This window comes from Struthio camelus, chromosome 5 (genome assembly GCF_040807025.1).
Source record: "Struthio camelus isolate bStrCam1 chromosome 5, bStrCam1.hap1, whole genome shotgun sequence".
In the NCBI taxonomy this organism is placed as follows: domain Eukaryota; kingdom Metazoa; phylum Chordata; class Aves; order Struthioniformes; family Struthionidae; genus Struthio; species Struthio camelus.
This window is the reverse complement of record NC_090946.1, coordinates 22,622,428-22,635,624: the sequence shown is the minus strand read 5'-3', so window position 1 is coordinate 22,635,624 and position 13,197 is coordinate 22,622,428. Positions and strand designations below refer to the sequence as shown.

General features: G+C 42.6%; 1 protein-coding gene across 6 annotated transcripts in view; it reads left to right on the top strand.

Moving 5' to 3' along the window:
* LMO1 (LIM domain only 1) overlaps positions 1-13,197 on the top strand; it is an 86,727-nt gene that overhangs the window by 12,806 nt on the left and 60,724 nt on the right. For 4 of the 6 annotated variants that reach the window (XM_068944991.1, XM_068944993.1, XM_068944992.1 and 1 more), the window contains 2 exons: positions 1,390-1,511; positions 3,408-3,503. In XM_068944991.1, coding sequence (XP_068801092.1) covers positions 3,440-3,503 — 64 coding nt within the window. In that variant the 5' untranslated portion in view covers positions 1,390-1,511; positions 3,408-3,439. Of the gene's footprint in view, positions 1-1,389; positions 1,512-3,407; positions 3,504-11,802; positions 11,886-13,197 lie in introns of those variants that run through there. The other 2 variants (XM_009684706.2, XM_068944995.1) reach the window with 2 other exon arrangements.

Here is a 13,197-nt window from a genome sequence, read left to right as displayed (position 1 = left end):
GGACTTGCTCTATCCTTCTTCTGAATGGTGTTTCCCCAATGAAACCATCATGGGTTCAAACATAAGGAAAGGCTTTGTTTTTTAGTCATCTGTCTGAGGGAGATACGGGGTCTAATTTTATGTCTGTGAGGACAGTTTAGCCAAAGACTGTTTAATGTAAAATACAAACTGAATCTGCAAAGCTGGGAGTGGAAACCAGGCTGAGTAACCTATTCCATCACCTGTGGTAATGTTCTCTCTTCCAGCCCAATGATTTACTAATTATTACACATAAATTGAACAGTATCACCTGACAGGAGAAGATGCAAGAACACACCCTAAGCTGGAAGAGGCTATATTTGGTTGGTTAGCTGGAACAGATAACATCTGCTCAGGCAGACAAGAGAGTTAAACCAGCTCTCCCATCTGCTGGGGAGTGATCTTAGGGGTCACACTGGGGTATTTCATTTTAGGAATGAGAAGTCAAGTGTTTGCCATATTTTGAAGAAAGATAGCCACTATGACATTTTGTGCTAAAAACATACGTGTTTTCCCAAGTGAGGCTGCAGTGTGAAGTAGACAGGTATGGGGAGCTACACACTGGTCACATGTGATCAGCAAAGCAAGCCCAAGGTGTTGCTGCTCTTTCCTTTCAGTGTGCTAAGGGCTGCCCTTTCAGTTGGGTCCTAGTTACTGGAGCACTCTTTAGTGCCAGTCACTGACATATTCCATGTAAAAATAATAATAATTACCCTTTCAGAGAAGGTGTGGGGATGGGTGGCCAGAGTTAGGTTAAGGTGAGATTATACCCCTAGCTTACATCCATTTAGTCATCTAGCCTCTATTTTGTAAATAAATGTTTGTGTCAAGAGCACCTAAACATTTACAAAAAAGAAGAAATCATTTATAAAACATTTATAAAAATTGCCACCTGACTGCTGCTTGCAGGCCTAACAGACTTGCTAGCAGTTGTATGGGAAGCATATAGCAGACCTGGAATAAATGCCAAGTCTCCCCAGTTCCAGTCTAGTGCCTTACTTGCAGGACCTTGCTGCCTCCTTCTCAAAAGTTTTATTATGGCCCCTTCTCCCCAACATCTCTCAAAGTCATATTTGCTTGAGAAGAACACTCACTGAAGAGAGGGCACGAGGGTCGTTATATCATGTTATGACATGCTGCAAATTAATTTCTCATATGTTCAAGAAAGGAAAACCTGGGGGTTATTGCTCTTCTCTGAAAATAGAACAAACTCGCTTAATGTCCTCGTGCAGATTAAGAATCCCTTGACTGAGACCCCCTCATGTGATACCACCTGCATTATTTTGGGTTTAATTGCAATACTTCAGCTGCTATTTGCACTTATTTGCTCCTGAATGTGTCAAATTTCCCTTGTATGTTTTCGTTTTTCAGACTTCTGCGGTGCTCCTGAAGCAAACTTAACAGTCGAGACTGTTCTACTGAAAGCTTTCTGAAATCATTCTTGAAATACAGTGCATAATCTCTTGAGATTAACTCAGTGACAAAATTAAAACGTAAGTTTAATTTGGCACCTTCCACTTAACTGATTCCTAGTGTATAAAAAATACTTCAGTTAAATACTTAAGATGACATTTAATTGGTCCTGAGCATCGCACTAATCTGTGTAAAATCTTTGTACTCTTTAAAAACTTTAATCACTGTCTTTCAGACAGTGCTATACTTCTTAGGTATATAAAAGCTTTAAACTGGGACTGACCAAGAAATTTGTTCCAAACTACATAGCTGTCCTCAGTGCTTCTCACTAACTCTTGATAAGTAAAGGGACAGTTGTGTGTTTTTTTTTTTTAACTCTAATTAAATGGGGGCAGGAAACCACCAATAAATAAGCAGCTGGAGGAAATAAGGAATTATCCTTGCTTCGGAGGAGACCTATTTTAAATGTGCAAGAGGGCTAGCAGGCTCTTTTGCTGCTTTCTGCTTATCTTGCACAGTTATAGCTCACTAGACTGAAACTGTAGTACCAGACAAAGAAGTGGAAAGTTATCTAAAATTGCTTGCTTGTTTAAAAGTAGCATATATGTTATTGTTAGTCATTCCATGGCAGTAGACCTTGCAGCTACATTTCAGTAACGTGTTCTTGTATGTTTGTGTTCTCTCCCTCTCTCTTGCTTTTTTTGGCGGGGGTGGTCCTTTCTAACAGTGTTCTAGTGCTTAGAATTGATGGCAAGCTATACTTTATCCATATAATGTTTAATTTAATAAGCTAAAATGTGGTTATTTGAATTAGAGACTGTGCAAGAATTCTGTGTAATTCACTTTTGATACTCACCTTTAAATGCATGCTTATATCTATTAATTTATAAATATTTGAGGTATATTTATGCAGAACTGATATCCTAACAATGCAAGGCATTATAGATCGTTTGTGAGAGTGTTGTAGTGCGAGTTCACATTTAAGCAGGAAGTGGCGTTCATTAAATGCTTGTGCCTCATCTGTGTTTGGATGGTAGTATTTTTTTCTCTTAAGACTTGGCTATTAAATCCATTGTAAAATACTGCAAAGATGTAGCTCAGCCTCTTTAAGTGATCGCTTGACTCCAATGCCTGTTTGACATGGAAGCGATAGTCAAAATATGTCTATTTAAAATGGATGTAGTTTTTAGAAGGCCCTCTAAACTGTACTTTCCAGCTTCTTCTAAGTCAGGCTATATCCTAAGCAGGTTAGGAGACAGATGGTTATCACTGCTTCTCCAAGAGTCAAGTGCAGCCATACTGCTGCAGCAGGAAGGGGCTACTGCAATACCAACAGGAGTCATTACTTAGTCAGTGGACAGGTTTGCTTTCATCTATACTTTTCATTCTGTCTCATTGATGTTATTAAAAATGAAACAAAAAACAAATATTAGTGCTTGCTTGTCAACAGACGCTGCAAGGAATTTTACTCTGCTGAATGCTGTCCAGCGTTAGCTTCAGTCGGCTATTTGGTTCATCATGTTGCAACACTATGTACTGCTATAGGGAAGGTCCTCTGGGCATTTGATCCTGGAGAAGCTGAATGTGCGTGCCTAGAGCAAACTTAACTAAGCATGATGAGCAGGAAGAGAAGGCTCTAATAATTTAGCTGTGAGAAAGAGAAATAGCAGAACCTGAGCAAGGCCTTGCCAGTAACAGAAAAGAAAGAGGATTGTTTTCCAAACTTCCCTAATCATGACCTTAGGATAAGGATTTCTGACTGACTCTGAGCTATGAAGCATTAAAAATGCAACAAATGATCCACTGGGCTCTTGGTCCTTGACCTCCCTATGAGCAGGGAAGCTTTTCTGGCTCTCACTGAGATAATGGTATCGTTTCTTTAGTTGTCTTTACAGCTTTCGGACTGAGTTTCTCACCTGCTTGAAGAAAACTGTGGCAACTGTTACCATTTCACTGCAGCTATTTTCTTGTTTTAGGATGGCAGTTCTTACTCTTCTGCTGTTTGCTGATGGACCAGAAGAATGTGAACCTGAATGTGTGCCTGTCTGGTTTCAGTAGCCTTTCTGGATTCGGTAATGTAACCTGTCAATTTTTTGAGCTATCCAACATATTAACCCTTCTTTAGGATTAGGGGAGTTGCCACTGTTGCACACAGGGAGTAGATGAAAAAGGGACATGGCAGTTTTATTGCCTAGTGAGCTGTTTTTCACCATCAGCAGAGAATACATTATACATATATGCTGGGTCCTTTTGCTCATTTTTCATGGGGATGGACTCAGTGCTCCACAAGATCTTCCAGTCTCTCAGCTATGACCATGTTAATACTGCACTCGCTTTTTGTGTTTGCCCTTTTTTTTTTTTTTTTCTTGCCCTGCCTGTGGCTGGTATCACAAGAGAAGAGAGGTAGTAGAGGTGGATTTACAAACACCCAGACAGAGAAGTTAGTGCTATTCACAAATTGTCTGTGTAAATAATGCCATGCATGACACAAACAGGTGTCACCACCTGCAAACAAGTGTTACAGGTGTGTTACTGGTATTATGGCTCTGGGTCTGATGTGCACCCTACATCACTGAGTAAAGCATGTAGTGGGTTCTGAAGTCAAACATACCACTTCAGCAAAATTTCAGTGCTTATTCTCTTCAGGTTGTATCCATATATATATATGAAGGCAGAGCTAGTCACCATTGCTCTGCAGAGTTGCTTACTGCCCAGTATATTATGGTTATTCTGTGCTGCTCTAGTATAGGCTATTGCAATCAGCCTCTGGATGCTCCTAAATTAAGGCAAATCATCTTTCACTCCTAAGAAACCTCCAGAACCCAGCTGCAGCCATAAAGCTGCTATCAAATGCAAGTTGGTTGCAGTTCAGAATTGGGGTCAGTATTTTTGATTGGGACCTACTAACTGTTCTTCAGTAATGGACTGAATAGTTAAAGTTGGAGGGGGGAATGAAGGGAAGGAGAACATCTAAATGTTCTTGCTCTTGATTGCTGAAATATTATTGGAGAAGTGTATGGTGCATGGAAAAGGGCATTAAATTCTGTTATAGCTCCTCTCTATGTGGAGCTTAGGACTGGAGTGAAATCAAAGCTGAAGTTCTCTCTGTGGAAAAGCAGGTGAGGAAAAGGCTGGCTGTGTATGCGAAGGGAGATGCATCTCATATGTACTGTGAAAAGTGTCTGATGACATTATTTTGGAATAAGATATCTTTTCGTACTGTGGGCTTATGTTAACAAATGCATTATAATGTCATGTCCTTTTGTGTCTGAGCTAGCATCTAGTGGAATATATCAGCCATATTAATCAATCTAATCAATATAATCAGGAATTAACTTGATCTTGCATGTTAGGAATTAAATCATAAACTCTGCCCACACTGTATGGACCTTTCCTTCTACATGTACTTTCATATTGCCACTGGTGGCTTTTTGTTTGCATTACAGCAACCTGAGGGTGAATTCAAGGCAAGATCCAAGATAGAAAGGCAAATTGTTTTTGCAAACATGGCAGAGAAAGTGTGTGGAATCAAATGCCAATATTAATGCATGACATCTGCTCTCTGCTCCAGTTCTGAGTAAAGTAATCCAGTCCTAATTACACACTGCTGTGCCCTCTACCAGCTAAGGAGAATGGTGCAGCCATTCTTAGTACTGATATAAATTATAAATTTTATATATATATATATATACACACACATACATACACACACACACACACATTTCTTTCTGCATCTGATAGATACATTAAATGCAGGGCAGGCTTTTGATTTTTTTTGGCTCTCAGTTGCTTTGGGTAGCACAAAGAGAGGGGAGGAGAAAGGTTGCGGGAAGAAAAGATCAAAATCTTCCCAAAAGGACTCTGCTCCTAGAATAAAAATTTTTCCTAGAGAACTTTCCCTGCAGACCTCAATCAATATTATTCTCATCTGAGTGCACATATCATTCATTAAGAAAGTTGGCAAGACATGCACTATAGTGTATGCCTTCGTTAGAGCCTCCACCTGTGTGGTTTTATTAGAAGTTCTCCAGTAACTTTCTTCTGCATTGAACTGGTTTCTGTCTTTGGATTGGGAGAGAAATCTGGTAATTTCACAGAATGACTTTGTGGTTTTGTTTTGTTTTTAAATATTCACCTCTGGTTTGTGGATGTATTTTACCCTCTCCCACACATTAGTGGATCAAGAGGATTATCACCAATAGATTCAGACTGAACTGGATGCTGATGAAAGCACCTGCAAAACGTAGTCCAGTGCAGCAGTGCCTCGTTGGCTGCATGACATGGGAATGGCAAGAATTTCTCTGTTCTGTATTCAGCAATCATGCCATATCCTTCACGTGCACCTACAGCTACTGCGCCAGCAGCCATTTGCCTAACAAATCAACATTGTTAAATGATACATTGTTAGAATGACGCTATAAAGACTTGGCAAGTACCACCCATGCCAAGTAGAGACAAAGGGAGCTGCAGAGCAAAGTGACATTGGCACTGTCTTAGGATGGTGTCATCATAAAGCAGCGTGAGCCTTGCATTGCATTTTATCTTTTTAATTAATGTATTTCCACCTCTGAACACCCTATGTCAATTCCGTCTGGTCCCATCAGTAGCAAGATGGTGAGGAAAGAGATTATCTTTTTAAGGAAAGGTGGCGGCATTTTTGGACAGAACCTTATGGTCTAGCTCTGTGACTGAATCCTGTACATGCTGCTGCAGTATAAATAAGAACTAATAGAAGATCCAGCTTCATGACTCTGGCTCATCTGTTTACACACCTCGCACTTGATTAGTCCCTGCTTGACATGAGGCAGGGTGTGATAAGCCCTGGTCAGAACAGGGGACGTGACAAGCCCCTGAGCTCCAGAACCAGATGCAGTCTCACTGCATTCCTCTATAAAACAACAGTGGCAGATGTATAGATGCTAGATGGTTGTCTTTCAGATCTGCCTACTGCAGCCCTTCCAAAGTAAGAAATTAAAGACAGGGCCATCTGCAAGAAAACATTTCAGTAGCAATGAGCTTTGAAGTAGAGAAGGATGCACAGAGAAGTCAGTATCAGTCCAGAGCAAAGCAATAGGCATAGAAGTGCCATCACCAGAGTTTACTGTTAAGTTTTCTGAAGGTTCCTTCGTCACTTACATTAAAGGAATCTGGCACCTCTGCACAGATACTGCTGTGTGAAGATGTGGCAGAGTCAGAGTCCATATGTGGACTTCCTCAGAGAGGCTGGGCTATAGGTGCATTCCTGAACTTTTGCTGGGCTTCAGTATGAATTGAAATTTTACATCGCCATCAAGAACTGATCCACTATACAGGTGGAAGAACGTTTCACCTGAGTCTTGGAAAATTTCAAGAAGTAGTAAGAGAAAGGAGGCTTTTCCTGGAAAAGACACATCTTCTCTAAACACACTTTCCCATGGACTTATGAGAGCCTGCCTGCCCTAGCTCCTAACTTTGTCCTCTTCTAGAGCCATAGATTTCAGTGTCTTAGATCTGCCCTTCTTCCCAGCTTTATTGGTACTGGGGAGGGACTGATGGATTTGCAAAGTGTCATACCCAGCCTGATCCTCCTGTAGTTTATACTCGCCCATGAAATCTTTCTGATGATGACAGTTTCTCCTGTACTAAGAAACTGTATGGAGTTCAGTGCAACTGAGTTGCTCCAGGGAGGAGGAATTTGCCTATGAAGCATCTTGCAGACCCAGAATTTAGATCTTACTGCTTTTTTTTCTGAAAAAATATTTTTCTTTTTAACTTCGTGCTACAGAGAGCAGCAGCAAAACTTCTGAATAACTAATTTATCAGCTGTAAATTTCTCCGAAAGGTCACTACAGATTGTAAAGCCTAATGACTTAAAGTGCCAGCCTTATATCACAGTGGTAAAGAACTCATTCTCTAGAGGTTGTATTTTTGAAGCTTTGCTGGTCTTCCTCTATGAAAGGAAATGCTGTATTTTAGCACACTTTTTTTTTTTAATAACCTATATTCACAAAAATATTTAACATTTGTTTCATGCAAAACATAGTAACAGATTAAGTCTGATTTATTTTTACAATGTATAGGTGCTGAAGTTAAGTAGATTAAGCATGAGTTTAGATATAATTGAGGTCTGCAGATCTCAAGTATGTATTTAAGTGGTCTTTTGAACTGCAGCCCATGTTCTGTGTGAACATAACTTTCCAGAGTGCTTGTGATTTTCTTCCTTCACGGGACTGCTGAATTGCAGTATGAGGTCAGGCCTGTGGTCAATCTCTTCTGATACTACAAAGCTAGGTGCAGGTGATTCTGAAATGGGTAATAACATAAAGGGGAGATCTTTCACAACTAATTTAGTATAGAGCAGTGCAAATTGTCCTCGTTATCTGTGTCATTTCAAGAAATAAAACTCATGTGTCTAAACTGGTAGATGCAAGTCTCATCTACTTGGAAATCTGATGCTGGAAACAGCTGCTAAACCCACCTTGCACAGCAACGATCTTTGGTATAGCCTGATACTGCCTTCAGTGTGGGATCCTCACTGGTACAGGACTTAATCACCTTCTCACATTCTTTTTTTTCCTGTTAGTTAGAAGACAAAACATACTACACTTCCTGATGAAGCTTTATCATTCCCAACACTGAAATGTTAACCAATTCCTTGATTGAGAGAGCCTGAAGCTAGAATAATGCTTTTGTGGCATTGGCTGGTTTTGCTCCAGTCATCTGCCTCATTCGAGCATATGATAATAAGAAACCTCACAGATCTGTTAAAGGCTTGACTTAAGTATACTGCAGACTGCCTTTGCTATTTAATAACTGTCCATTATTCTTAACAAATTTCTCATTTTCTCTTGCTTGTGCTTGAGACTAACAGAGGACAAGCAAGACTAGCTAGGGAGCAAGGAACAGAAGCAAGACACAGAGGTCTGAGTTCTAGTGCCTGCTCTTCCACCAGCATGTTTGTGTTTTCACTCCTGTGTGCTTTCTCCTTCCCACACCAGGAATATCAGGAATTAGCATTTGACTGAAAGCTTTTCTGGACAGAGGACAGCTGTTCTCTTTTATCTGTAGCTTCTGCAGTATTGAGCACAATGGCTTCTCAATACTGGTTAGATGTAGTGTGTGTAAGGTACCATAACTGAATGAATAACAGGGCACATGAATGATAAACGGGCATCTCAGCTACTGTGTTGTCTAGTCTTCTGACAACAAGCTGGCTTAATGCTTTGTCAAAGAGAACTGAGGTTTTGGCAAAGCGAGTTTTACTGCTGGTCTCCATCAAGTTCCCTGGTCACTCCTTATGGTGCCCATTACATACGTAGGGAAGAGTGATCTAGCTGTTCCTGTGTAGTGTCCAGGTGCTAAAAAATAGAAGTGTGGTAAAACTCTTTGTATGATATTTCCAATCTACTGGATGAAGGAGGCTCAATAATTACTCAAACTTTCTCACTTCTCTGAAATGACTCACTAAACAGGTATAATTGAAAACCATGCAGAACAATGCTTCACCATACTGTGAAAAAGTAATTTACCTAAGGCAGGGACCTTTACACAGGGTTCATTCCTTCATCTTGTTAAAGCTGTACACTTTTAAACCCACATAAATGTAACTGTAGTGATTGCAACATAATGTTTAAATTACAGAATGTTTCTGTTCAGGAATTTAATGTTTTAGGTTTTGTAGTAATTTCTTGTGTTATTTTTTGCCTTGTGTGACACACTCATGCACATTTGCAAATTTGTCTCTTGCTTTTGCCCTCCATCTCTCTCTCATCTCCAGTGACCACCTGTTTCTCAAGTGTGAACATCCCTTCTTAAGAATGACACTGAAGTCAACATCTGGTTTCTTCCTGTTTCTTCCTGTTTAGCCCTTAGCATCCCAATAGTGAGCTCAAACTTCAGTGCATACAAACAAAGGCCTACTACTTGGTAAGTCTGTGTTTAGATGAAACTGCATCGCCCCTGTAGCAAACTGAGAGTAAGGCTCAACTGTTGCATGCTAAGATTCTGTCTTTGCACCCAAAACTCTCTTTGACTGCAATGAGAAAAAGAATGGGCTCAAGAACTTTAAGATATGCTTGGAAATAAGGTGATGCATGATATATGTTATCCAGGGTTGACATTTTTCAAGTACCACTGTGTTCTTTTTTTTTAAAAAAAAAAAAAAAGAGAGAGAGAGTGAGAGTTAGATGCGTAAGTTCCTGTGGGTGCAGTATGTCCCATAGAGTGGAAATTAAATACCAGAAAATTAACAGGGTTTGTTGTTTTACAAAGCTGAAGACATTTTTATCCTTCTACTTGTCTATTCACAGAAGAACATACTGCACTAATGAACCACCACTTTATGTTCCCAGTCATATTTATGCTTGCAAACAGTGAGCGTACCTCCGTAAGTTTGTTGCCAAGCAAGCTAAGCTGTGTTTTTTGGCAGGGACGGAAGATGAGAAGGGGAGGTTGTTTTTTGATTCCTCCTGCCCTCCCTTGGCTTTAAGTGAGGCGTACAAGGTGTACTTTAAAGAGAGCGGGTAGATGAGCGAGTTTATTCATGCCTGTCTTGACATGGGTGAATGTAATGATGGGGAATTAGACAGGGGGAAGTTCCCAGGAGATGATGGGCAGCATTTCTCCTGCAAAATCTAGCAAAAATTGCCTGACTCCCCTCAAGAGGAACCAGCCTGAACAAAAGTATAAAAAAGGCAACATGGGGGGACCTAAATAAAAGCTAATAGATGAGCAGAGCTAATATTAGTTTCCTGATATATAAAGCCAAATGGATTAATGGATCAGCTCATGCATTGCCTAAGGAAACAAAAAGAAAATCTTCACTACTTCTGTGCGCATTGAGGACCTGAACAATAAAGCTCTTTAGAAAGTAAAAACCTAATTTGGGGGAATCAATTACTACTTTCTTTTTTCCCTTTTTTTTTTAAAAGGAGGTTCACATAGAGGTAAAATTTGGGTAACATGCAAGCCAGAAGTCATGCGTCTCAGATGCTATAATGACTGTCCATCTCAGTTTGTATCAGTCTTTCCTAGTCTCTTTTTAGCGTTCTGGTTTCAGCTAATGGAAATCAAGCCCGTTATGGTAAACATAGGAAGCAAGTACATTAATAGTGGGCACTGACATTAATTCAGATTGTAAACAATTCAGAACTGTTCTCAGTACATACTATATTGTTGTATCATCTTACCTGCTGTTTCAGAGGACAGGTTTCTTTCACAGGTTTTTAAAGTATGGAAGATTGTCTGCCACAGTTTTCTGCTTTGATAAACAAAACCATTTGCAAATTCTGCTTTGCTCCCTATCCATCCCTTATACTTTGTTCTTTTTGTATTTGGTTGCAAGCACTTTCACTCCAGAACAGCCACCATTGCAATGCAGATCTGTTCCTTACTTAAATAAAAAAAAAAAAAAAGTTTAGTGAGGGGGAGATGTGGGGAAATAATCTAATGCAATAGGTGGAAAGAAAATCGAGCTTATTTATACAGTAACACGTGTGTTAGAGTAATGCCTCCCTTCCTTGGCTATACGCACCCCCATTTTCTCTCTCACACACGTATATACACACACACTTTAACTGTGCTTTTGTGTTTTGTCAGAATTAATGAGAAAAGTTCCCTTGCCCTAGGGGTAATTAGTGTCCTTGGAGTTAAATAAGCTAATACTTAGACACCTCTGGCACAGGCAATTATGTTTGTGTATTGAATAATTGATTCAAAGAGGGGGGGAAGGGGCTGCTAATCAGATCTGAGCATAATGAATTGATTTAATTAACAGGGGAATCTGAGGGTCCCTGGGAAATGTGTGCATTTATTCAGCAGCAGGAGAGAGTGCAAAGCACATAAATTGAGAGAGAGAGCGAGCGAACGAGCAAGAGAGGCAGGCGGCAAGTGCTTTTGCTTTCAGTGATAGGTTCACATCTTTCCTCCCTCCCACCCCCCCTTCCTTTGAATATAATTTTAGATTTAGAGTGAAATCAAGAGAAAAGCACTTTAGAAGCCTGGAAGGCTCTTGCAGTAGCAACAGCAAAAGGGGGAGAGGTTGTGAGCTATCACATGCAATTACATTAAGACAATTTTTTGACAGTGCAGTTGGGAAAGGACGGAGCTGGGGACCCAGCTCTCGATATTGTTCCTCCCTTACCTTTTTTTTTTTTTTTTGCTCTCCTCTCTCTCTTTTTTTTTTTTATTTCCCCCCCCTTTTTCTCCCCCCTTCTTGGCTGTTAGCCCCTACGCTGGCACTCGCGCCGCGGCGGGCGGCAGGGGGGCGAGGCGGCTGGTGCACCCGCCCGGCTCCTCGGCGCCGGCCGTAGGGGCAGCGCGCCGCAGCCCCGCTCCCAACTCGCGCGGCGGCGGCGGCCGGGCCGGGCCGGGCCGGGCCGGGCAGGACGCGCCGGGGCCTCCCGCTCCCGCCGCCCGGAGCCGCGCGGCGGCGGCCGCCCTCGGCGCCGGGACCATGGTGCTGGACAAGGAGGACGGTAGGTGGTGGCGGCGGCCGCGGGGCGGGCGGGCGGGCTGGGCTGGGCGCGGAGCCCCCGCCGCCAACTCCGCCCGCACGGCCCGGCCCGGCCCGGCCTCCCCCGGCGCCGCGACTTTCCGCCGCGGTGCCCGGCCGCCCCCCTCCCGGGGCCGCCGCCGGCTCACAAAGGACCCCCGGGCCCGGCCGCCTTCCCCCATCCCTCCCTCCGTCCCCGCCTGCCCGCCCGGGGCTCCCGGCGCCGCGGCCGCCCTGCGGCTGGGGAGAGGCGCTGCCGCCTCGGAGCGGTCCCTGCTGCCCCGCCGCGGGGTCTGGGGCACTAGCTGGTGCCAGCCCCGCTGCCGCATGCTGAAAAGCCCCGTGTTCCCATTGCAGTCAACAGTGCCTTGCGTGATTGCGTAAATTGCCATAAAATAGCTCTCGGCTGGGCTGGTGGGGGGACTTTAATTTGGAAAAGTGAATGTCAGACTGTGAAGAGGCAAGCGGGAGATGCTTTCTTTCTCTCTTTTCTCCTCTTCTTGTTTCTTTCCCTCTTTTTCCCCCTTTCCCTCCCACCTTTTTTCTTTAATTTTGGAGCTTCTGCTCCAGGAAGGTGAGCATCTGCCCAACGCGACACAGCAGAGTCGGATGGGGCATGAAGAGAAATCGCGGGCTGGCGCGTGTGCTCCAGCTGTGTAGGAGGGGGCCAAAGTGCCGACATCTAGAAGGTTAAATGCATGCTGGCCCGGAGAGGTGCGTGGGGAGGCAGCTCAGGGCAAACTTGTCACATGCCTTCGGGCTGAGAATCCCTCTCCCAGTGGTTTTTTTTTTTTTTTTCTTCCAATTTCTTGAAGCCCTCTGAAGTAAGCTGACATAGTGTTATTAATGGGGTCTGTGATGTTCCAGTCAAAAGTGCACGTGTTGGAGAAGAGGGAATGAACTTATCTAACTAGTCAGCAAGAGGTAAGAGTAGAAAGACCTTTCTCATCTCTCACCCCCTGAGACAAAGGTAAAAGGGGTTAAGTAATGTCAGAGGAATTAAGCAAGGTTAATTCCTTACTGGCATGCATATGCGGACCAAGATTTGTGTTTCTCTCTGACCTCACTTTCGGGGGTGACCTGTGGTTATAAGAATCCCCTAGCTGGAGTGCTGCAGTACAAATTTTACTTGACTGTTAGAAAGAGGGAGGAAAGGCTTTTAACTTCCCCATTAACGTCCTTTAATAATAATAATAAACTGGATGATGGCTTAATCCTGGTAACTCTTTGTCAGAGGGTGCCTGCCAACCTGTGTCTGTTTAAATGTGATTGACGGGTTAACAGCAGGATACCAC